Source organism: Phyllostomus discolor, chromosome 5 (genome assembly GCF_004126475.2).
Source record: "Phyllostomus discolor isolate MPI-MPIP mPhyDis1 chromosome 5, mPhyDis1.pri.v3, whole genome shotgun sequence".
NCBI lineage: Eukaryota > Metazoa > Chordata > Mammalia > Chiroptera > Phyllostomidae > Phyllostomus > Phyllostomus discolor.
The window spans coordinates 31,874,316-31,898,194 of NC_040907.2; the positions used below are offsets into that span (position 1 = coordinate 31,874,316).

General features: G+C 47.8%; 1 protein-coding gene across 1 annotated transcript; it reads left to right on the plus strand.

Moving 5' to 3' along the window:
- The first annotated feature begins 5,032 nt into the window (after window positions 1-5,032).
- Window positions 5,033-22,672, plus strand: LOC114496927 (fatty-acid amide hydrolase 1-like). Its single transcript, XM_036027485.1, has 12 exons — window positions 5,033-5,227; window positions 10,754-10,867; window positions 11,127-11,276; window positions 11,617-11,762; window positions 12,426-12,658; window positions 14,410-14,534; window positions 15,196-15,321; window positions 16,145-16,239; window positions 16,589-16,688; window positions 18,412-18,520; window positions 20,312-20,457; window positions 22,544-22,672. Exons 1-12 carry the CDS (start codon window positions 5,033-5,035, stop codon window positions 22,670-22,672), a joined length of 1,668 nt encoding a protein of 555 aa, XP_035883378.1.
- The last annotated feature ends 1,207 nt before the right edge of the window (window positions 22,673-23,879 follow it).

Genomic DNA, 23,879 nt, shown 5'->3' on the forward strand with positions numbered 1-23,879 from the left:
TTCTTGAGAGTTGTGCTTTGTCTTGCTCATCACTATTCTTAGCATGTGACATGGTGCTTATAAGGTGCTCAATTCCATGAACATTAAGGGAGAATCTACTAGGGACCAGGCTCTGTACTGGGCGCTGGGACTGCAGTGATGAATGGGACAGACAAGGCTCTTGTCCTCTTGGAGCACACATCCTGAAGGATGCTCGCTGAGCGACAAGAGGAAGGGAGACGGCTTGTGTTAGTGAAGACCTTAACTAATGCATGGAGTAATGAAGTGACTCTTGATCAGGTTAAAAGGGGGTGGGTATATTGACATTTACCCAAAACTTACTATGACCTATTTACCTTTTGGGCACTTAATCGTCATGCCATTTAATCCACTTACTAACTGAATTATAGGCATTTTCCCATTTTATAGAAGGATGGCATACCTTGCCCAAGGTCTCACTGTTAGAGGTGAGGGAATTACAATAGAAAACTGTGTCACACCAAGGCACATCAAAATTACATTAGCCAAAGCAAAAATGAAGGAGAGAATCCTAGAAGCATCAAGAAATAAGGAGACAGCTATCTACAAAGGAGTTCCCATCAGACTGTCAGCTGATTTCTCAAAAGAAAACTTGCAGGCAAGAAGGGGCTGGAAAGAAGTATTCCCAGTCATGAAAGGCAAGGACCTACATCCAAGATCGCTCTATCCAGCAAAGCTTTCATTTAGAATGGAAGGGCAGATAAAGTGCTTCTCAGATAAGGTCAAGTTAAAGGAGTTCATCATCACCAAGCCTTTATTATATGAAATGTTAAAGGGACTTATCTAAGAAAAAGAAGATAAAAAACATGTATAGTAAAAGGACAGCAAACTCACAATTATTAACAGCCACATCTAAAACAAAAACAAAAAGAAACTAACCAAACAACTAGAACAGGAACAGAACCACAGAAATGGAGATCACATGGAGGGTTAGCAATAGGGGAGTGGGAGGCGGAGACAGGGGGAAAAGGTATGGAGAATAAGTAGCATAGATGGTAGGTAGAAAATAGACGGGGAGGGCAAGAATAGTATGGGAAATTTAGAAGCTAAAGAACTGTGGCACATGGACATGAACTAAAGTGGGGAATGTGGGTAGGAGAGGGTGTGCAGGGTGGAGGGGAATGAAGAGGGGGTAATGGGACAACTGTAAATAGCATAATCAAGAAAATATATTAAAAAAAAAGAATTCCCACTTACCCAAGGCAAGGGTCTTTGTCTCTTACAACTGTCAGGTGTGCTGAAAGGGCCTATTTTTGCTTCTGTACATGTTTCAAAACAGGCACTGTGTCTTAGTAAGAGGATTCAACACCTATTAGGCTGTGGAGTTAACAATTCATTGTCATTGGAAAAAACAGGCATCATTACTTCCGCTTTGTACAGAGAGAAACCGAAGCTGAGAGAGGGGTGCTGATTTATCTAAGACAAAAGGCCTGAACAGAGAAGACTTGAACCCCCCCTGCCTGACTCCAGACTTTCCGTGTGCACCATCATCCCAAGAATATGCACTAAACATCCTCTGGGGGCCAGGTTCTCTGCAAGGTGATCACACTCACTGGAGAGAGAAGCCATGTCCATGCACTGTGCTCCTCTACTGGTGTCTGTTCATAGGAGGTGCCAGTCACAACCTTGTCCACCCTCCTTTACTCTCCCTGGGGTTGCGATACTGGAGTTCAGGACACAGTCAGGGGACCTGCCATTGTCCCTGTTAGACACTATTTTTTAGGGCCACTGTAAGGCTCTAGCCTATTGAAAGCCTTTGGGATTCCGGTACTGTTGCCCACTCTCTGCTCTGCCTCCCAGCTTGTTCACCCACAAGCCTGAGCACTGGACCTCTCCAACTTCATCTAAGTCACCAATAAATATATGGGTCAGATCAGGGCCAAGAAAAGAGCCCTCGGGTGTGTCACTCCAGATCACCCACCAGGGCAGCCTGATGTGCTACACCCTTAAGATTATATAGCCCTGGCCAGGTGGCTTGGTTGGAGCATCTTCCCGTACACCAAAAGATTGCGGGTTTAATCTTCAGTCAGCGCACATACCTAGGTTTTAGGTTTAATCCCCATTTGGGGAACCTGTGAGAGGCAACTAGTCAATCTTTCTCACACTGATATTTGTCTGTCCCCATTCCTTTCTCTAGAAGCAATAAACATATACTTGGGTGAAGAGAGAGAGAGAGGGAGAGAGAGAGACATATAATTAAGTCCTGAGCCTCCCAACCAGCCTTGGCTGGGTCCTCCCAAGTTTTCCACACATAGATTGGGAGTGATGACCTTAGATGTCTAAGGCAGGTGAGGTCACAGAGACAGTGATGTGTGGGTTTGCTCTTGTGTGTCCAGCATCCAGCACAGTGCCTGGTACTCAGTGGGTGCCTAGCAGAGGCTTGTTGACTAGAGGAATGGGTGACTTGTTATTAGGGAACCCATTTTGGCCTCTTCTGATTACTTCCTTCCCTTATCCCCAACAGCACATTTCCCAGTCTGTCCCTGCCCTCAGCCCTTTTCTCTTCATATGTATCTATTCACTAATGTGATCTTGATTAGTACCCATAAGGACAAATAATTCCCAGTTTATATTCAACCCATGGCTTTCTCCTGGTCTGCAAGTCTTCATCCAGCCACTGGCCCCCAACTGCCTACCCCTTCAACCCCTTCATCCCTCCAATAGATCTATTGAATTCCTCTCACAGTGCACTCAGGGAAAACAATCAGAAAGAGTCCTTGCCTGAATGGAGCTTTCATTCTGCTAGCAAACATACATCAAATGCATAATTACACAAAAACACTTGTCAGAAGAGCAATAAAGCAGAAACACTGCTTTCTTTATTTTATAAGAGAAACCCAGTGGGACCTGATCTGACCCGGGGTGTCAGGGAATGCTTCTGAAGGAAGTGACATTTAAACCAAGATCTGCTTCATCACAGAAGCCAAGGAACAAATGTATTTCAAGAAGGGTGGAGGTGACTTCAAATGCTGCTGATTTAACTCAAAAAAGACCCTTGGGATGGTTTGGGCATAAGCAGACTGGATTGGGTGGAGGAGTGAGTAAAAGGCAAGGAAGTGAATGTAGCAAGTGTAGATAACTTGAGAAGCTTGGCTGGGAAGGGGAGGGAAGATGTAAGGATAGTAGCTATGAAGAAGGTAGACCTGCGAGAAAATTTTTTTTAAGGTGGGGTGACTTAAGCATGATAAATGCTGTCAGGAAGGAGCCAACAGAGACATGCGGAAGTAAAGGCGGGAATGTAGGGCTCAATCCGTGTATCTCTCCTCCATTTAAGACATATTATTGATCACCTGCCATGTGTCAGACACTTTGAAAAAGGCTGACAAGGCCCTTGCTTTCTGGGAACTTATTTTTTGTAAAGATTTTATTTATTTATTTTTTAGAGAGGGAAGGGAGGAAGAGAGAGAGAGAGAGAGAAACATCAATGTGTGGTTGCTGGGGGTCATGGCCCGCAACCTAGCCATGTACCCTAACTGGGAATTGAACCTGCAACACTTTGGTTTGCAGCCCACGCTAAATCCACTGAGCTACGCCAGCCAGGGCCTTTTTGGGAACTTATTAAGGAGGGAGGCAAGAGAGATGTAAGCAATAAGGTGACTTCAGGTTTTTGGAAGTGAAACAAAGAAATAAAGTGGGGTGATGTGATAATGAATGGATGCAACTCGAGAAAAGGTGCCGTGCCAAGGCCTAGGGGGCTGTGGGAGCAATGCAGGCGCAGAATGGCCCAGGGGAGCTCAGTCACTATGGGAGTGCCAGGGCTCGGTGAGGGAAGTGGGTGTGGGGGAAATGTCAAAAAAGAAGGGGGAGGACATGGAAAGTGTGTTGATAGGTAGGCTAGTTCCAGAGGCCCCTTGGAGGTAATAAAGTCAGAGTGTCAAAGGGTGGATGGCCTTGGGATTAACCTTTATGTCATGCCCAACAGGTCGACTGCGGCCTCCACATCTGGCCCTGAGTGACCCTTGGGTGCTCAGGCTCAACATTACCAACCATAAACCCATTTCCATCTTACCAAACCTGCTGCTTCTGACCTGGCAGTCTCGACAGAGGACTTGCCATTCTCCCAGTCACAATGACTAACAGCTTCAGTGTGACAGGCTGAGTGACAGTGTGACAGTGTGTGAGCTTGCTCCTCTCTTCCTCTCTGAGACAGAGGACTGGGCTGAAACATCTAAAAAAGAATGCAAGGGCTCACACAGCAAGTCCTTCCTGCCCTACTGCTTTATATCTTCCCCCTCTTTCCTGCCCCTCCTCCAGGAAGTCACCTCCACTTCTACTTCCTCACCTCTCCCGACTCCAGACCCCTCTCCATTGCCCTCCCTGCCCATAGGGAGCTCCTTGTCCAAGGAGAAAATGGATGAGTCTGGAAGAGAGAACCGATAGACTGGGAAAGCTGGTGTCCTAGGGTCAGCAGGGTGGCCTTGCTTTGGGAGTCAGGAATGAACACACCTTGGATAATGGGCTGGAATGGGGGGCTACTCGCTCCTCACTTCTTTGCATCATCTCTCCTAGGGTGGATGCCTTCTGAGCCCTGCCTGCTCCTCCAGGTGTCCTTCCTTTCTTCTCTGCCTTTGCCCCTGATACTCCCCAGAGTGAGTTGCTATCCTTGGGCACACATGGCTTGTTCAGTCCCTCTGTCCTGTGAGCCATATTAAGAGGTTGCCAACTAACCTGAAAGCAACAGGAAACCATACTGGAAACTGGCAGCAGTCAGACTAAGGTGCTGGGGTCTGATGGGTGGTATGAAGGAGGAGGATGGGAAGAAGGTATGATCAGAGACTGGTCACCTGTCTACCTGTGGGCTTGTCTCTGTCAAGCCTCCTGCACTGAATGGCCTGAGAGACAAGGGACTTTGTCCCCAGGTAGTCTAAGTAAGGATAAGCTGGGAGGAGGCTGTGTTCAGTCACCCCCAGGACTTATAACACACCCTCCCAGATGTGGGAGGATGCAGGGCTGGTGATAAATAAATAGGAAGCGATCTTGAGGAAGCAGTTGTTGCATTCACACAGGCCCCGTAATGCCTGGGATGGTTTTGCTGTCTTACCCCCTGCTGGGGCTATCCCTGCTGACTGTGCTGGCGGCTGCCCTGCTGGTGGCCATCCTGCATTTCTGGCAGGGTGCTCCAGCACGGACAAAGATCCCCAAGGCACAGAAGCGTAGGGAGATAGCGCTGCAGCAGATGGCAGCTTTGGCACAGCGTCTCCGGGAGCAGGTGAGTGAACATCAGTCCCTGAAACTCCCCAGCCTCAATCCCAACAGGTGAGTCCTACCTCAGGACATACTCTTCCCATTGCCTCATCCCCTTCAGAGGACAAGGAGTCCATGGGGAAAGTCCCCCACTCCAGCTCTCCCCACATTAGATCTTTGTGTCTTTGTCAGTTCCTTTCCATCTACATCCTTTGAACCCCTTTAGGTCAGGAGCAGTGTGTTTTCTCTGGTCTCCCAGTGACTGGCACATGGCTCAGTAACATGGTGGAATTCACTTGGGCTATTGTTGAAATAAAAGAAACTGATGGAGGAATTGCAGGCAGGTGGCCAGGCTTCTTTCCACCCCTGATCACCCTCCAACCCCACTGAGAAAGGAACGCTGGTCTACATATTCTCCTCCCATCCCCTACCCCATTGGGTTCTGCAACTGTTTGTACCTGACAGATGCAAAGCACAGGGGGTCGCTGGAGATGGGGTCCTCCCATAAAGCTATGTGACTTACAAGAGGACTTTGACAGCATGGATGGGGATATTTCAAGGCATTGAGACAGCAATTGTGGCTGAGCTGGGGTTTGCAGGTGAAGCGGCTGAGCCACAGGTGTGTCAGCTAAGCCAGCCCAGAGTGGCAGAGAGAAGTGTGGGAAGGAGGGGCATGGAGGCAACCTCACACGGTGCCTTGGGTTCACTGTATGGCCTAGAGGATGTGACAGCCCCTTTTTGGGCCTTGGGCTCCTTGACTACTCAAGGAAGGGTGGGCTCATGGTATCTTAGGGTCCCCAACTTTGGTTGATGGTGGTGGTTTCTCCCTGGCAGTCTTGGGAGGGGGTTTGGGGACAGCGTCTGAGGTGCTGTCCCTGTGATCCGGAGCTGCCTAGTGTCCTCTGCATCCCCTAGATGGTGATTGATGGCCCCAATGGGCAGCTTCTCTGCCTGAGCTGCTGCAGTTCCTGAGAATGTGTATTAATATTAATTGGGGCTAATTAGTCGGATAAATCAATCTGCCCCCAGAGAGCAGCTGCCCCTTCTTTGTTGATGGGGAGGAAATTGGGCTAATGGGGCTGCTGTGGTGAATCTGCATGATGGAGAGGATTCCTGTGTGTGTGTGGTGGCCCCATCTGTGTGCAGCAGTGGGTTTAGGTTCTTTTACTGCCAACACCAGGGCCTGCCTGTGTGTGCCTCCCGCTGGAGAGCTTGGTGTACTGGTTGGGTATAAGTCAGGCTGTATGCTGCTTGTGTTTAGTTCTGTGCCTGTGGTGTGTGTGCCTCGCTTGGTGTGTATGTGTCATGCTACTGGTTGGAGTGTATACATCTAGATATGTTTGGATCTGAAGGTTTGGCTGAGCACATATGGGGTGGTCATGGGTCTGATGTGTAAGGGCTTCTAGTTCCTTATATGTCTGAGCATCTAGATGGTATCTTTGTGGGTATCTGGAATATGTAACTATTGGGCTGGGTATCTGGTGGTGCTGAGTGTGTCTAATTGGCTGAGGGAGTGGAAAGGGTTTGGGGTGAGGTCACCTATGTGTCTCCAGCCTCCCCTCAAGACTGTGGGCCTCTTGGCTCTCAGCACCTATTCTCTCCTCTATAAAGCTATACAGGTCTGTCCTGGGCACATTCTCAGTCGGGTCATCCATCTGCCAGGAATACCCTCAACGCCTCAGGTGCCCAGCTTTATGGCCCAGGGAAGTGGGAGGCTGAGACATATGTCACACCCTTGTAGAGGTCAGACAAATCCAATTCAGTTCAGGTTAGCAAAATTCCACAGAGTGCTCCTGTGGATCTTACCTTCTGCTGAACCTTGCAGAAGGGGGCAGATTCATTATCAAGATGAATCTGACATCTGACTCAGACTTGCCTTAAAGATGTTCTCACTCTGGGAGGGGTGTAGTGGAAACAGAGCTGTGTCAACCACAGTGGGAGACAGCTCTGAGAAATGTGGCTTAGGCCAGATGCCTATGGAGTCGCAAGACTTGGAAGGAGGAGTGATTTGCTCTGTCTGCAGCAAGTCACGTGGAGAAGGCTTCAAAGAGCTGAGCCTTGCAAGATGTATAGTTTTCCAAAAGGAGAAAGAATAAGATAGGCAGTACCATACAGAGAAAAGCCTAAGATAAGGCAGTGTTTCTGTAGAACATGTATAAAAAAAATTTTATCCCCACCAGAGGACACTTTTTCTTTGCTCTTAGAGAGAGGGGAAGGGAGAGAGAGAGAGAGAGAGAGAGAGAGAGAGAGAGAGAGAGAGAGAGAGAGGGAGAGAGTGATGTGAGAAACATTATCTACTCATCACCCTCTTGTAGGTGCTCTGACCAGGGATCAAACCCTCATCCTGGGCATGTGCCTGAGCGGAAATGGAACCCATGATCTTTTCATTCACTGGGTGACATTCCAACCAACTGAGCCACAGCCAGGGCATAGAACAGATTTGTAGGATCCACTGGGGTAAACAGACAAGTTGCTTGTGTCTGAAGGTTGCTTACCAGGAGGCTCAGGAGGAAACTGGTTGCCCTGAGGGTTGAGGATTTCTATGACATTAAGCAAGTATATTCACCTCTTTGGAAATTTAATAATAAATTGGTATATTAAAAACTTTAAAATATATTTTCTTTGATTTTCAAACCATGATGGAAGGCAGCACCAGGTGAATATGGAGAAGGCCAGATGTCTATTGGGCTGTGGGACTTGGCAGAAGGGTGTGATTTGTTCTAAACTAAACTATATATTAAAACAATATAAAAGTGATATAAGTTGAGGCTCGATTGTTTCATCAAATGAGTCTAACTATTTCCAAATAATTTGTTGATTTTTTTAGAAAACTTGTAGGAATCTTTTGATGTGGCTATCATCTTTTAAGATGTCCCTCTCTTTCAAAGCTCTCTCAGTAAACTGAGAGTCATTAGGTGACTTACATGTCTCCATTTTGTTTAGTTTTTTTTTTTCCTGGAATTTTGTCCTGTTATTTCATTTGGGACATATTTCTTTGTCTCCTCATTTCAGCCGGCTCCCTCTGTTTGTTTCTATGTATTAGGTGGAGCTGCTATGCCTCCCAGTCTTAGGAGAGTGGTCTTATGTAGTGGGCTCCCCTGGTCACCTAAGCTGGGAACTCCAGGGACCCCTATCTGTGGGCTGCATGCACTCCCCTGTTGTAGTTGAGCCTTGTTTGCTATTGGTACATCAATGCGAGAGATTTAGCCCCAGGCCAGTTGGCCTCACCTACAGCAGAGGAGCTGCTGTGCAGGGACCCTGACCATGGAGCAGGACTTACTTCAGCGAGGCTCTAATGCCTGATGGGTCTGCCCCTTGAGTAAACACTGGTGGAAGTGGTTGGGTGGTACTTCAGAGTGATCTGAAGCTGTTCAGCAGGTGAGCTGGCTCTGGGGCCTCCTGGGAGGTGCAAACCAAGATCAGCTGCCCCCTGTGCCCTATCCAGGGCTACCAGCACGAGCACCAGAGCAATCTGCAAGTGGCTGCTACTCATGCTGGTTTTGGAGGTGTCCAGGACAAGCTAAGCTGTGAACTGAGGCCAGCTGCCACTAGTACCAGTCCTGAGGCCACTTAGCAAGGAATAACAGATACTCGGGTACTCAGAGGCCAGATGCTGCTTGTTTGGGGTTTGTGAACCTTTGAGGGATTTTAGGAAAGTTCACAGCATGAGCAAAGACAGGCCATTTGTATAAAAAAAAGCCACTTAAGATGGCTTGGGTGAGCCTGCAAGTTGGGTTGGGTGGGGACTCACGGAATCCCCAGGGCCAAGCAACTTGTTTAGCCAGGTTGATGGAGACTCAGATATGGTACCTGCTTGCCAGCTCTGTGAAGGGAGGGTTCAGCAAAGGAATAATGGCCTGTGCCAGACTTCTGTCTGAGAGAAAGCTGTCCCTCCAGCCCCTGCTCCAAAGCCAGACAATTCAGTTTCTTCCTGTGTGTCAGGCTGGGGAGTTTTGAGCCAAGACTTTAAGACAGCAAAACAGCACAGTGAGTAGAGGGATTGAGCAGTGTGGCTAGAGCAGCAGTATATGGTAGGGGGGCAGAGAAAGAGGAGGCTGGTGAGATGGGCCCTCAGGGAGCCAGGCAGGGAAAGGGCTTAGTGTAGGGCCTGGCACCCAGTAAGTGCTTCATCAGAAAAGCTTCCCTGCCCAAGAGCCATTACAGGGTAATGGTGAAGGTGTAGATGAATTGATTTTAAGTCCAGGCTCCCCTACCTTTATGACCTTGTGCAAGAGAATTAACCTGTGTGTCAGTTGCTTTCATTGGTGAAATGGAAATGATAATAAGAATACCTATCCAAGGGTTTTTGTGAGAATTTAATGAATTGGTACAAAGTATTGACATGCATTGGTTTATCTAAAGATGGATACATGTTATATGCTTATATTGAAAGCCTTATAAACCATACTGAGGAGAATGGTGTTGCAACTTTATTCTCAAGGCACCTGGGACGTATGGTTAGGTTTACATTATATAAGACCTTAAAAGGATCACCTAGGTTGAAGTGAAGAGGTTGAGCTGGAGGGGAAGAGGCACGGAGTCCAGTGAGGAGGCTGTTGAAAACACTGAGAAACAGAGAAGTTTCTAAGCAGTAAAGAGGCTGGGAAGTCAAAGGTGGAGGATACAAAGGAGGCAAAACCACCTATCGGCATATGCATGGCTGGGAGTGGTCACTGGGGTCCTACTGCCTGGTGTGGATCTAGGCTCTGGCACTTACTAGCTGTGTGTCCTTGGGAAAACAGCTCTCTCTCTCTGTACCTCAGCATCCCAAAGGAGGAGGGCTAAAGGAGGACAACCTCACCTTCCTAAGTGTGTGCTGTGTGCTAGGTCCTTGTCATGTCATGCTTGCCCCTGACAGGAGTCCTGAGGGGCTTTGCCTCTTTTCTTGAAGGACCTGGCTTAGAGCAGCTGGCGGGCCTGTCTGTGGTCACCCTCCATGGCTGACTAATGATTGTCTTCTAGTCCTTTCCTCTCTGTGCACACTTGGGCCATGGCAGGGGAAGGGACCTGCCCTGGGTTACCCAGTTAACCCATGGCATGGTCTCCTGCCACCCATGCTAGACTATTGTCCTTTTCTTGACGTTTTCAAGGTCAGATAAGCAGATGTGGGGGACTGGATAAGAAGGAAATGTGGGGTGCCATGTGCCCCTAAAGGCAAACTACACAGAATTGAGCCTTATTTCCATAGCACCTGAATCCCAAGATATGCATATAAAATCAGTCCCACTCCAAATGTGCCCCTTCTGAATAGCAATACTAGGGGGCAGGCTCTCCTCTGTGCCAGGCTCTGGGATGGGCATTGGAGAGACAGATAGAGGGAATATCTGTTCCCTGTAGGGCTTTCATGCCAACCTGGAGACAGACCAAGAAATGTTTTTAATGCTAAGGGTGAGCACAGGGATGGTTATGTACCGAACATATGGGTGTGTGCGCAAATGTGTATACAATGCAACGTATACACATACAATGTAAAGGTGTGATGTTGAATGTGTGGGAATGGGCCTGAATGGATCAGTCTTTGATATCTGCCTGTCCCACCCCATCTCTGCAGGAACCAGGCCTGGACCCCAAGCCCATCCTGGAGCTGCCCCTGGTGAAGCTGGCCCAGAAATTGCAGGCAGAAGAGCTGAGTCTGGAGAGCGTCCTCTGTAGCTATTTAGAGGAGGTGGGGGTCAGGGGTCAGGGGTCAGGACTCAAACCTGACTCTGGGCTGGAGTGGGGTATGCCACCTGTCATTGTTCTACTTAAAGGAGTTGGGGGGGGCAGATGTAACTCTGGTGTTGTGGGTAGCTGGGAAGGGTGCTCATGCCACAATCATCTGTCACTTCCGTTCTGCTCTGAGGCAGGGTTGGGGGAGAGGCTTGGGTAACTGAATGTCCTGTTCCTGATCCCACCTTCATCTGGTTTCTCTCAATGTTGTTCAGGCACTGAAGGTGCACCAGGAGGTGAACTGCCTGACGGATTTCCTGGGGGAATGTGAGAAGGAACTGCAGGCATTGAAGAAGCTCAAGAAGAGTGAGAGAGGGCTTCTCTATGGGGTCCCCATCAGCCTCAAGGACCCTTATGACTGCCTGGTGAGCCCTGGGGTATACACACACAGGTGTACATGTGTGTGTGGGTGCACGCATGCCACTGAGCCTGTGAGCATCTGAGTGTGTGACATAGGGCAAGTCACATAATTCAGGATGGATAGCTAGACAGTGGCCAACTCGTACTGAACCCAGCATTTGGTTTCAAACCCAAACAGAAACTCTCAACCACCATGTTCTTCTGCTGCGAATCCCCTTAAGCTATGAATGTGTCTCAGAGGGTGTGGGAATGGATGTGAGTGGGAGTGGGGTGGGGGTAGGCATCTGTTCACTGGGTGATTCTACATGACCCCCGTGGACTGGAGTTAATGTCACTTCTGTGCAGGGCCATGATTCTACGTGCGGCTTGGCCCAGTTCCTGGAGAAGCCAGCAGCTGAGGACGGGGTCATTGTGAAAGTGCTGAAGGCCCAGGGAGCTATTCCCTTCGTTAAGACCAACATCCCCCAGACACTGCTCAGGTCTTTGAAGTGGTCAGGCTGGGAGTGGGATTGGGGCCAGGACTGGGGCTGGGGCTGGGGCTGGGGCTTGGGCTGGGGCTGGGGCTGGGGCCGGGGCTGGGGCCGGGGCTGGGGCCAAGGATGGGCCCAGGACTGAAACAAACTTAAAGTCCTGGTTCAGAGCAGAGGGTGAGGTGGAAGCCAGTCACGCAGGCCTCAAGGTCTGAGGTTCTTGGGCAAATCTTTGTTCCCTCTGAGTCTCAGTTTCCTCCTCATGTGTGTGTTCCATGGTTTCTAAGGGCCCTCACCCTCAGAGTTATTGAAAAGCTATAGGTCTGTTGCTCTTCCAGCTTCTCTTTCTAATTGTTCTTCTCACCCACCATTCTCTCTCCTCCCCACTCAGCCTTGAGTATATCCTTTTTTTGTGAGAAAGCTGCTCTTGGTTCTGACAGCAGAGCTGTGGGCTCCTTGCTCCTCATTTTAGGTGTGATTAGTGTCTGCTCTGGGTCTTTCCTGCAGCAGTGGCTTCTCACCTCAGCCAAAAGGGAAGCTAGGAAGTCTTGGTCCCAGGGAGGGGTTTATGAGTTGAAGCAGCCCTGGGCTGACTCCTGATGGTGGTTGGCCTCTGTGTGGGGAAGGGGCAATCTTCCCCAGTTAAACCTTCATCTCCCAACCCCCTTTCTCCTGCTTCTCTAGCTCTGAATGCAGCAACCCCATCTATGGGCAGACTCTGAACCCTTTGAACTTGAAGAAGAGCCCTGGAGGGTCCTCAGGGGGTGAAGGAGCTCTTCTGGCAGCAAAGGGTTCCATCCTGGGCATGGGCAGTGACACAGGTGGCAGCATCCGCATACCAGCCAGCTTTTGTGGTGTCTATGGCCTCCGAACCACAGGAAACCGCCTCAGGTACTCAGTGGTGGTGTTGGAGGAGGGTAGGCTCAGTCCAGTCTAGAGGAACTAGGGATCTGGGGGAGGAGAGGGGCTAGTTCCACACATGAACTTCTACTCACTCAGCTTAGTACTAGGGGAAGAGGGTAAAGATAGGAGGGTTTCAAATAACTCCTGCCTCAGCCACAGCTAAACATATACTGTTTGATACAGGTGGCAGTGGAATAGACCTTCCACTTATTCATTAACTCATTAGTTTATCAACTCACTCTTTAGTACATTTATCCATGTACCTATCCTTTCTCTTATTCATTCATTGACCCATCCATTTATCCATCTAGCCATCCTTCATCCATTTATCCACCCATGCAGTCATTATCCTGGTCTGTATCCATCAATTTCACCATTCATTTACCATTTAATTTGTTTGACAAATATTGAGTGTTTGCTCTGTGCCAAATACTGTATATTAGGTACTTGAAATACATCAATAAACAAAAGGAACAAATATCCAAGCCTTTGAAAAATGTACATGTATCCTCCCTTCCATTCTTTTATTCATTCATTTATCCATTTATCTTGTCCATTCATCCAGTCATCTACCCATCCATAAGTCCATATTTGCCTTCATTCACTCATTTACCCATCTATCCATTCACATTTCCAATAACCTTTCCATCTATCCTGAATTCCTTCATGCATCTAACTACCCATCCACTCATTTTGCAACCCCACTCTGAGTGCCTGCTTTGTGGAGATGCTGTGTGGGGACACAAAGCACTCTCAGACCCAGTCCCTGCCCTTGTTAGACATACGAATGGCTGAGTCAGAAAGTGATCAGGGCTATAAGAGAGGGTCAAACATTGTGAGAACTCATAGGGTGAAACCAACATTTTCTTCTTATTAAAAGCCTAGGCTTTGAACTTTTGGAGGGAGGGCAAGGAAAGGGAAGGCTTTCTGGAGGAAGCAGCATTTGAGCTTGGTTTTGAAGGATGGACATGCATTGATGGTATGGAATCTAGAAGGCTGTAACTATAAGCAACTTACTCTTCTTGGAGCAATATATATTCACGGAAGAGCTAGAAGAGGAAGCTATGGAAGTTGATACATTAGAGCCTTAAAAGGCAGTCAAAGAGATAAGATGTCATGCTATGGGTAATAGCAAATTATGCGAAGGTTGAAGCAACTTCTATTCTTGTGTGCTGAGCTCTAGGGGAGTGCATTGGCTGGATGCTCAAACTCCTCGGCACTCAGGCTCTTCCCTTCAAGTGCTGAGCTGGACTCTGGGTGGGTGGGGTTTTGCAGCTACTCTGGAGTTTCCTCTGCTGTGAAGGGCAAGAAATCAGGTAAGCTCCTGTGGCCACACCTGTTCAAACACAAACCTGACACCCTTTCTCCCAAGGACTTTTCACTCCACCCCTATCTTAAACATATCAGACCCACTGGTGATAAAGGTATCTGGGAGAAGGGACTTTTTGGCTTCCACCTGGCCTCCTGTAGTCTAATGACCCTTGCCCCACTGAGAAGTGCTTCCTGTTATCTAGTTTTAATCTTTCCTACTGGTCTCTTGATGTTCTGCCCCAAATGAGATTCTCCCTAGAGGTACCAGAGCTGCTTTGGTGAGTTTACCAACTCTACCTGCCCTCAACCTCTGATCCAGGATGACCCCAGGAACTCTTCCTTTGGCCCTGATCATGGGCCTGGGCCATGGCCCCACTGTCTTAGGCCAGGCAGTGGGAGTCCCCAGAACAGAATAACAAAAGGTGTTTGCCTCCCTCCCCTCTGCTCTGCACAGTGAGCACCGTGGCTGGCCCCATGGCCCAGGATGTGGACAGCTTGGTGTTGAGCATGCGAGCCCTGCTGAGCAAGGACATGCACCAGCTGGACCCCACTGTGCCTTTCATGCCCTTCAGGGAGGAGGTGAGCTGGGCGAAAGAGCAGACCTGGAGGGCTCCCGCTTTTCTCCAGCCCTCATTCCTCACTGACCTGTCTGCCATCAGACCAGTCCCTCTGAATACTTCCTTTCCTAGCCCAAGGTACAGTGAGCAAGACGCTCACATGCTCAGTCCTGTTCAACTCCCCACACACATCCTGGTGTAATCAACCTGTGAACATTTCCTGTCATTCATTCTTTGCCTCTATTGATCTCTCCACCCTCAACCCCTCCCAACAGTTCTTTAGCTTAAAAATATTTGTGTCTATTCATCTACTACCTTACCTGCCCATCCATTCAACTCCAACTATTCATTTATCCACCGATTCCTCTATCCATTCAACTCTTTGCCCACCCACCCACTCACTTTCTTATACATCCACCCACTCACTCATGTATGACTCTATCTACCTATTGGCTCCATCCACCCAATCACTCACATCCTCATCCATTTACTGTTCTTTCCAGAGCACCTAGAGCCTGAAAAGTATATAGGGAGGCTCCGAGGGGCTCTTGGGAATCCCCGTGGGTGAGACCAGCTATGGCCCAAGGCCCTAGTCCACAAGTCTGGCTCCTGGAGAGAGTGAGATCACCTTGTCCCCAGACCAGTCTTCCCCCAGAACCCCATTCAGTCCCTCTTGCCCACAGGTATACTCCAGTAACCGGCCACTTCGGATTGGCTACTATGAATCAGATGGATACACTGAACCATCTCCTAGCATGGCCAGGGCTGTGAGGCTCACCTGCAGGCTGCTCCAGGATGCAGGACATGAGGTAGGCTTACTTAGCCTTGGGGAAAGGGGGTGTGGGGAGGAGGCTGGACTGGTGAGGATGCTGGCCTGGACCATTCTTGGAGAGAAAGAAAATTATATTTGAGTTTGGGCTGCTGAGATCATTGTGTTTCCCCTAAGCTTCCCAGAGAAGATGGATGGGGTAGATGTAGGGGTGGTGGGTGGGAGTAGAGCCCACCCTATGAAAAAGACATCAAGATTTTGTGCCTTCTCCCTTCAGTGGTGGGGACTCAGGGACTCACTTCTAAAACTCCTAGAGCCTCAGTTTCTGTTGACCTCCATCTAATGGTTATAAAGATCTTCCTGTCTTCAAAGTCCTCCTCCCCCTCCGCCCTTGCTTCTTATGCCTCTGTGGGTTCCTCCCTTGCTACTTATGCCCCTCCAAAGTCCTCCTCCCCCTCCTCCCTTGCTTCTTATGCTCCTGGCCCTGCTTCTCCTTTGAGAACTGTTGGTTGGCCACATATGTACTGTGTGATCTTGGGCCCCTCTCTTAACCTCCTGAGCCTCAGTTTTCTATCACAAGGGGCAGCTGCAAAGATTAAATGAGCTCACATATGTAAAGTACATGGTATGGGGTTGGACTGCAGTAGAGCAAGCAGGAAATAAGGACTGCTTGAATTCCTATCATATTTCTGTAAGGGAGTGGGTATGACACCCACCCAAAAGCCTCCCATGCCCTGCTGCAGAGCTGAGATAGGAGACAAGGAGAGCTATGGTACCCTTTCCTTAAATCTTGAGGGATGTGGACAGAATGCAGGGCTGAATGGGAAAAGCTCCAGGCCCTGACTCAGCCTCTATCTCCACAGGTCATCCCCTTCTCTATCCCCCGGATAGAGTATGCGGTACATCTGTACCGAGCGGGTGTGTATGCCGATGGAGGGGCCACTCTCATCCAGAAGCTGTACGTTTGTTAGGACTCAGATGAGGGGTATGGTGGAAATCAGGTGTGGGAGGGGACCTATGGGCCTGGGCTGGGGAGATGCCAATGGTTAATTGTGTGATGCCAATGGTTAATTCTGCTTCCTGTTTCCTACCTTAAGCAGGAAGGAAGCAGGAAGCAGGAAGTCATCTATTCAGGCTTCGTCTTCAGGATGCACATGCTCTAGGAGGGGGTGGTGGTGGGAACATAAGTGTTTCTTTGGGTCTGACCTCCCTCCATAGGTTATCTATGGAGGGAGACGGGTGGGTGTGGGAGCCAGTTGGTGACTGAGAAGCTATAACTGAACAGGAATTTGTCTGTGGTTCCTCAGTGAGGGAGACATTGTGGACCCCTCCATGAAGATGGTGGTCAGCATACTCCGCCTGCCAAACCCAGTGAAGAGCATCTTGGCATGGATCCTGAAGAACACAGTGAGTGTGTGCCCAGGATAGGGAGGGATTCAGAGGAGGTGAGGCCTGGAGAGGAAGGAGGTCAGAAAGGGGAAGGGGACTGACTCAAGAGTGGGATAGGGTCAGAGAGGAGCATGAGACCCAGAGAATATTGGTGGCTTAGAGCAGGGTTCAAGAGGAAAAGGAGCTGAAAGAGGGGAATGGAGGCCAGAACAGAGGAGTGTTCTTGGAGAGGGGAAGGGGCTTCAGAGAGGCTCTGAGAGGGGGAGGGCACCTCAGAGAAGAGAAGGGATTTCACAGAGAAGGAAGGGGATTGGTAGAGGGACGAGGGCCCAGAGGAGGCGAGGCTCAGGGCTGGGCAAGGTGGTGGTGGTGACTTGTGGAGGATTGGAGGTCTCCATGTCAGTGTCCTGAGCAGAGTTGCTCTTGCTGGACCCTCCATCCAGGGCAGGTTGGCATTGCCCTGTGGTTTCTGAAGTTGGTGTTCCCCTCTCTCCCTACCTCTAGGAACCCCGAATTGCCCAGACTCTGGAAAATTTTTGTGGAGTGGGGTAAGTTGAGTCTCCTCAGGTTCAACTCACAAGGATTTTCCATGGAGTGGTGATAACTGAGTGAGGGGCATGTGGTTAGAGTTGGCATTCACTGGAGGCAAGGGCTATTTAGACTTTGGGATCTAATTAAGCTTTGGGTTCATGACCGACACTGGGTTAAATTTGGACTTTTGAGTGAGGTTGGGATTAGGGCTGATTTGGGGCTGGGGTTTGATTTGCAGTTAAGCTCTGAGTTCAAGCTAGAATTTGTTTAAGTTGTGGTAAAGGTTGGGCCTGAGTTGAGTTTAGGTTTGGGCTAGGGTGGAAGTTGGTTTGAGTTGGGGTTGGGGCTAGGTTTGGAACTGGGGTGGGGATATGGATGGAAGAAGATTCTGACTTGTGCTTGGGTTTGCTGTTGAGCTTGGCCTGGTGGGGCTTGGAGTTGAGGTGCTAGAGTAGCCTGAGAGCTGACGTGAGGCCTCTCAGGGGAAGGAAGAAACCTGTAGTTTTGGGGGAGTTTGTGAGTCCTTGGTGGCTGGTGTTGGTGGTGGAGTGTTGACCAGAAGATGTGTACTCTTGGGAATACTGGACAGGCAAGGTGTCTTAGCTAGGGGACAAGATACAAGATCATTCCCAGCCCATCAACTGATTTGCAGTCTGCACTGGGGCCCAGCACCTGCCTCTTGGGCAATATGTCCCATTTGTACAAAAGAGGGTTCTCTTATGCTGACTTTTGGATTTCTGAGTCTTCCTCATTTCCCCAGGACACCCAAGAAACTGTGGGAGCAGCACACGGAAGTGGAGGTGATATATGCGGGGCGAGACCTCGAGGGACTGTTGGAGCAGGGACAGCAGAGATCTGGGTGGTGATAGGAGTGGCCAGATAGGGGGCAGAGCTCTGTCCTGGCCTGTAAGGGAGGCCAGGATGGACCTGGATGGGAATGCTTAGTGACCTAGAAGGCTAATCTAGTCCATCTCTCTGGGGCCAGGATGATATGTTGTCCCCAAATCACTGCAGCCTGAGACTTCCTTTCCCATCCCTTTACCTTGACCCCTGGTGAGACCCTGACCCTCCCCAGATATCTCAGTCTGTATCTGATGGTTCAGGAATTCTTCCTGGTGCCTAACCCAACTGAGCCTGGCAGCACCTTACCTTGTCCTGCAAACAGTGACCTCTGCTGCTCTTACCTCTCCTGCTTCTATTGTGTCTGCAGGAATATCAGCAAGAGTTCATAGCCAAGTGGAAGTCCTTGGACCTGGATGTGCTGCTGGCACCATCTCTGGACCCTGCCTTCTATATAGGCTATGGCTCCAAAGCAATAGGTGAGAGGGCACTGGGTCTTCGTGGGGTTGAGACTGGGAGTCCAGGACTTCTGAGTCCTGCCACAGCCTCTGTGACCTTGACCTCTTTTCATTAACTTAAAAGTTTATTTTTCTTAAATCAAGATAAAATTCAGAAAACATAAATTCTAAAGTATAAATTTTAAAGTATACAATTTAATAGTTTTTAGTATATTCAGAATGTCATGCAACCACCACCATTATCTAATTCCAGAACATTTCCATCATCCTGAAAAGGAATATCATATCTAATAGTAGTACTCTCAATTTCCATTTGCTTTTAAAATGAACTTCATTGAAATACAAAGTCTCCTCAACTTAAGATGGGGTCATGTGCCAATGAACTAACTCATTATACATTGAAAATATCTAAGCTTAGAGCCCTGGCTGGCGTAGCTCAGTGGATAGAGCGTGGGCTGCGAACCAAAGTGTCGCAGGTTCGATTCCCAGCCAGGGTACATGCCTGGGTTGCAGGCCATAACCCCCAGCAACCGCACATTGATGTTTCTCTCTCTCTCTCTCCCTCTCTCTCTCTCTCTCTCTCTCTCTCTCTCTCCCTTCCCTCCCTTCCCTCTCTAAAAATAAATAAATAAAATCTTTTAAAAAAATCCCTTTATAAAAAAAAACAAACAAAAAGAAAATATCTAAGCTTAAAGTGCATTTAACCTAGTGAACATCATAGCTTAGTCTAGCCAGTTTCTGCTGAATGTACATCACTTTTGCACTCATAAAGTCAAAAAACTCTAAGTCGGGGACCATCTGTATAATCTACATACAATAAAACCCACAGAGAGTGTAATATGATGATTTTAACAAATGTGTGTAGTTGCATAAACACCACCATAATAAAAATATAGAATATTTTCATCACTAGCCAAATTTTTCTTGTACCCCTTTGCAATTTATCCTAACCTTACCCCCTACAACCACTAATCTGCTTTCTCTCACTATAGTTGTGCCTTTTCTAGGATATCATCAATAGAATCATAAAATATGAGGCTTCTGTGTCTGGCTTCTTTCACTATGCATATGACTTCACTCTTAACATGCTTTCTGCTGCCCCACTTCTAGGAATGTCTTTAGCCCACCTGAAATGCATAGGGCAGTGTGTGAGGCATCGCTGACTCTCATGCCCAGAACAGGTGCAAGTCTAAGAGATGATATCAGTGCAGAGGAAAATCCACCTGAAGGCTAGAGTCCTCTCCCCTGGGTCCCCCCATAGTGGTTGCCCAAAGACACATCCCATCTGACTCTGCTCTCTGATATCCTCTGTCATCATCACTGCTACTTCTGTGATGCTCACTCCTTGCACACAGGTGGGTGTTGCAATGGAGATGCCTTTTCAACTCAGGGTTGCACTGCACACCCCAGCCACGCTGGAGCTCAGTGTCCTGGAGGGGCAGGGGCTGAAACCTCAGCTACTCACTAGCTGTGGAGCCTGTGAAAAGCCTCCTAACCTGTCTGGCACCTGGCTTTCTTCATTTGTACACAGGAAAGAGTAATCCCCACCTCACAGGGGTGGAGAGGATTCAGAGAAGCAGCAACATAGTGAGGCCAGCACAATACCTGGCACTGAGTAAGGCTTGAACCATGAGGGTTCTCCTTCCCTCCCGGCAGTTGTCAGAAGATTTCTGTCACTGAACTGGCTACCGCAAGCACACACGGGGATACAGCTCCGAGAAGGACCCCAAGGGGGCGCTTACTCACATTTTTTTTTTCCTCACCTGAGACTTTCGGAGGTGATTTTTGGGGCTAACTTGAATCTTCCTACAGAGAGCATCTCTTACACCGCCCTGTACAACCTGCTGAACTTCCCTGTTGGTGTGGTGCCTGTCACCACCGTGACACTGCAGGACGAGGAGGAACAGGCCTTCTACAAGGGATACTACGGAGATAGTAATGACAGAAATTTCGCAGAGGTCAGTTTCCCTTTTCTTAACCTCCACCCTCTGCTTTGCCCTGAGGGCAGGGACCAGGATTGAGTCCGCCTCAAATCCAGTAGGCCCGTAGGGCAAGGTGGGATGGGGCTGGGCATTCCCAGAGTTTACCCTTATCACTTCTACAGTGTCACCCCCGTCCCAGAGAACACACCATTTAACTTCCAAGTCAGCTATTGTCCTTGTCAGGGGAAAATACTTTACAAAAACAGTGGTCCTTCTGACATCTCTGTAATGAAGGTCCATTCCAGAGGCAGGCAGAGAGGATCAGGGCAAAGGCCCCCACTTAAGAGCTTACTGTGTAATGATGGGACACTACCCTTCTCTTGGCCTCAATTTCTTTGTCAGAAAAAAAATGGGAATTAAAAAAAAATCTGCTTTGTAGGGTTATGTTAAAGGTTAAATAAAAAAGATGGAAGCAACTAGCATAAGGTCTTATATGTAGGAAGTGTTCAATAAATGCTACTATTACTAAGTCAGAGGTGGCTTAACAAAAGGAAATATTTCTACAGGCCTATTTAATGCAGGATCTGTGCCCTGGCTGGTGAGGCTCATTGGATTGAGTGCCAGCATACAAACCAAAGGATGGCTGGTTCAATTTCCAGTCAGGGAGCATGCCTGTGTCTAGGGCCAGGTCCGCAGCTGGCAGAGCACAAGAGACAACCATGCAGTGATGTTTCTCTCCCTCTCTTTCTCTCTCCCTTCCCCTTTCTCTAAAATAAATAAATAAATCTTTAATGTAGGGTCTAAAATAACAACCCTAACTTGGGTGAGAGAGAGAAAGAGAGAGGGAGAGACTGACTCGGAAAAGTATGCATATGTCTAAGAATAAGGAACTTATTTTTCTGGAAATTGATTTTAGTAACTCTAGAAGAGTTACCCTGTGGATCTGCTGACCTAAATTCTGAGAAAATAGTAGTAATGATACTGTCTCATGTCTCATGAGCTCTTACTCTGTTCCAGGAGCTGTTTAAAAGTGATGTGTGTGTGTGTGTGTGTGTATGAATGATATATATATTCTCATAACTATCCTGTGAGGTTTTGCAAATGAGGAAATGGAGACACAGGTTAAGGGACTTAACCAAAGCCACACAGTGAGTTGAAGTGGCAGAGCTAGGACTTGAAACCATATGACCTGGCTCCAGAGACAAAGGCAGATAAAGACTTGCATGATGTCATCATAAAGAGTGATCTCCAGCCTTTTTCATCTCATGGCACACATAAACTAATTGCTAAAATTCGGTGGAGCATCAATAATTATATTTTTTGCTGATTTGACAAAAATAGGTATAATTTTGATTGATTCACAAAATAAAATAATAGTAATCAACTACCCTTTTTGCTCCAAAGTGACTTTTTTAAAAATCAGGTGCCTATACTTGTATATAAGGATTTCTGATACTAAGAATTAACCAATCAAACACAACCTTATTATGTGACGGGACCACTAAGATGTAACTTTACTATGTGACCTATATATTTTATGGTTCAAGACAGGGCATTCACACCAGACAACTATCGCCGTGTTGACTGTTGTCATTTTTTGACAATCTAAGGGAAAGAAAGGTCAGTGTCCCTGACTAAATAGTCAGGTATTGCATGTTTTAAAAATTATTGTGGCACATCAGGTGAACATTGCTGTTATAAATAATGAAAACATGTTTGAATTCCTACAAGTATGTTTGGATTTCATGGCAGGCACTGAGACTCAGCCCCCTCTTTCACTGCGGAAGTGTAACCAGGTTCCGGATCTGGGATTTGCACATTCTTTTTTCCTTTGCTAAGAACATTGGGTGAATACTCGGTTTTATTTTCTTGTTGTAGGCTGCTCTTTGCGCAAGGAGGAAGTTTTACCCTGGAAAATTGTAGACAAAGTCAGAACAGTTTTTCCAGGTTTAACCAAGAGCTGAGGAAGCCTGGAACTCTGAGATCCAGGAAATCTCTATTCTAATGTCGATTAGAGATGAGATATTTGAATTAATGCATACCTACGGGTGGTAAGGAAGGCTGGGCAAGGGACTTGTGACCAGGAAGCAGGCTCTGATTTACAGACACTCTCTCTGGGCAGGCGATAAAAGGATCCCTGGGACTTCCAGTGGCTGTGCAGTGCATCGCTTTGCCATGGGAAGAAGAGCTGTGTCTTCGGTTCATGAAGGAGGTCGAGACCATGACCAAGAACCAGAGGGAACCCAAATGACGGGCTACTTCTTCTCCTGGAGATCTTCCTACATCTTCATCCACATCTGCTCCTGATGCCCTTTCAGCTTCTCATATCCATGTCATCTCTCCTCCTCCTGGAAGCTCACGTATTTATTTACTTAGTAGTCTCCCTGTCCTTGTAGGTGCTTAATCCATGGAATCAGATCCATCCAAGATGGGTGTCAGGGTGAAGAGCTCAATAAACATTTTGACTGGCTGGTCTTGTGGTCTCTGATCTAGGTGGCGATATATCTTCCTGGTGGCTTTTGCCTCCAGCTGTTCTCCAGCTCAGTCCCCCAGATGCCATCCCAGTTGGCAGCAGATGGGAATAAGCCCTAAACTGAGAGGCTAGAGACCTGGGTCTAAGTCTTCACTCTGCCATTGGCTTGCTGTGCAATGCTGGGCAAATCACTTTCCCTCTCTGGATCTCTGTTTTCTCATCTACGAATTGAGGGAATTAGATGTGATGACTTGACTATTCTGTGCGCTGTGATTCCCAGGTATTTCTCTGATTAAGAATTTGCCATAAAGAAGGGGCTGGACAGAAGTATTCAAAGGAACAAAAGGCAAGGACCTGCATCCAAGATTACTCTATCCAGCAAAGCTATCATTTAGAATGGAAGGGCAGATAAAGTGCTTCCCAGACAAGGTCAAGTTAAAGGACTTCATTGTTACCAAGCCCTCATTATATGAAGTGTTAAAGGGACTTACCTAAGAAAAAGAAGATGATCAAAAATAGGAACAGTAAAATGACAACAAACTCCCAACTATCAACAAATGAACCTAAAACAAAAACAAAACAAACTAAGCAAACACCTAGAACAGGAACAGAATCACAGAAATGGAGATCACATGGAAGGTTATTAGCAGGGAGGGGGAGAAGGGAGAGTGGGGGAAAAGGTACAGAGAATAAGTAGCATAAATTGGTAGGTGGAAAATGGACAGGGGGAGGTTAAGAATAGTATGGGAAATGGAGAAGCCAAAGAACCTATATGTATGACCCATAGACATGAACTAAGCAATGGGGGGAACACTGGTGGGAGGGGGTGCAAGGCAGAGGGGAATAAAAGGGAGAAAAAATGGGACAAGTGTAATAGCATAATCAATAATATATATTTTCTGAAAAGAAAAAAAAAATAAAAAGAACTTTCCATAGCTCCCATTACTGTCTAGAGAAAGTTCCAGAGAGCAAGACGAATGGAGTG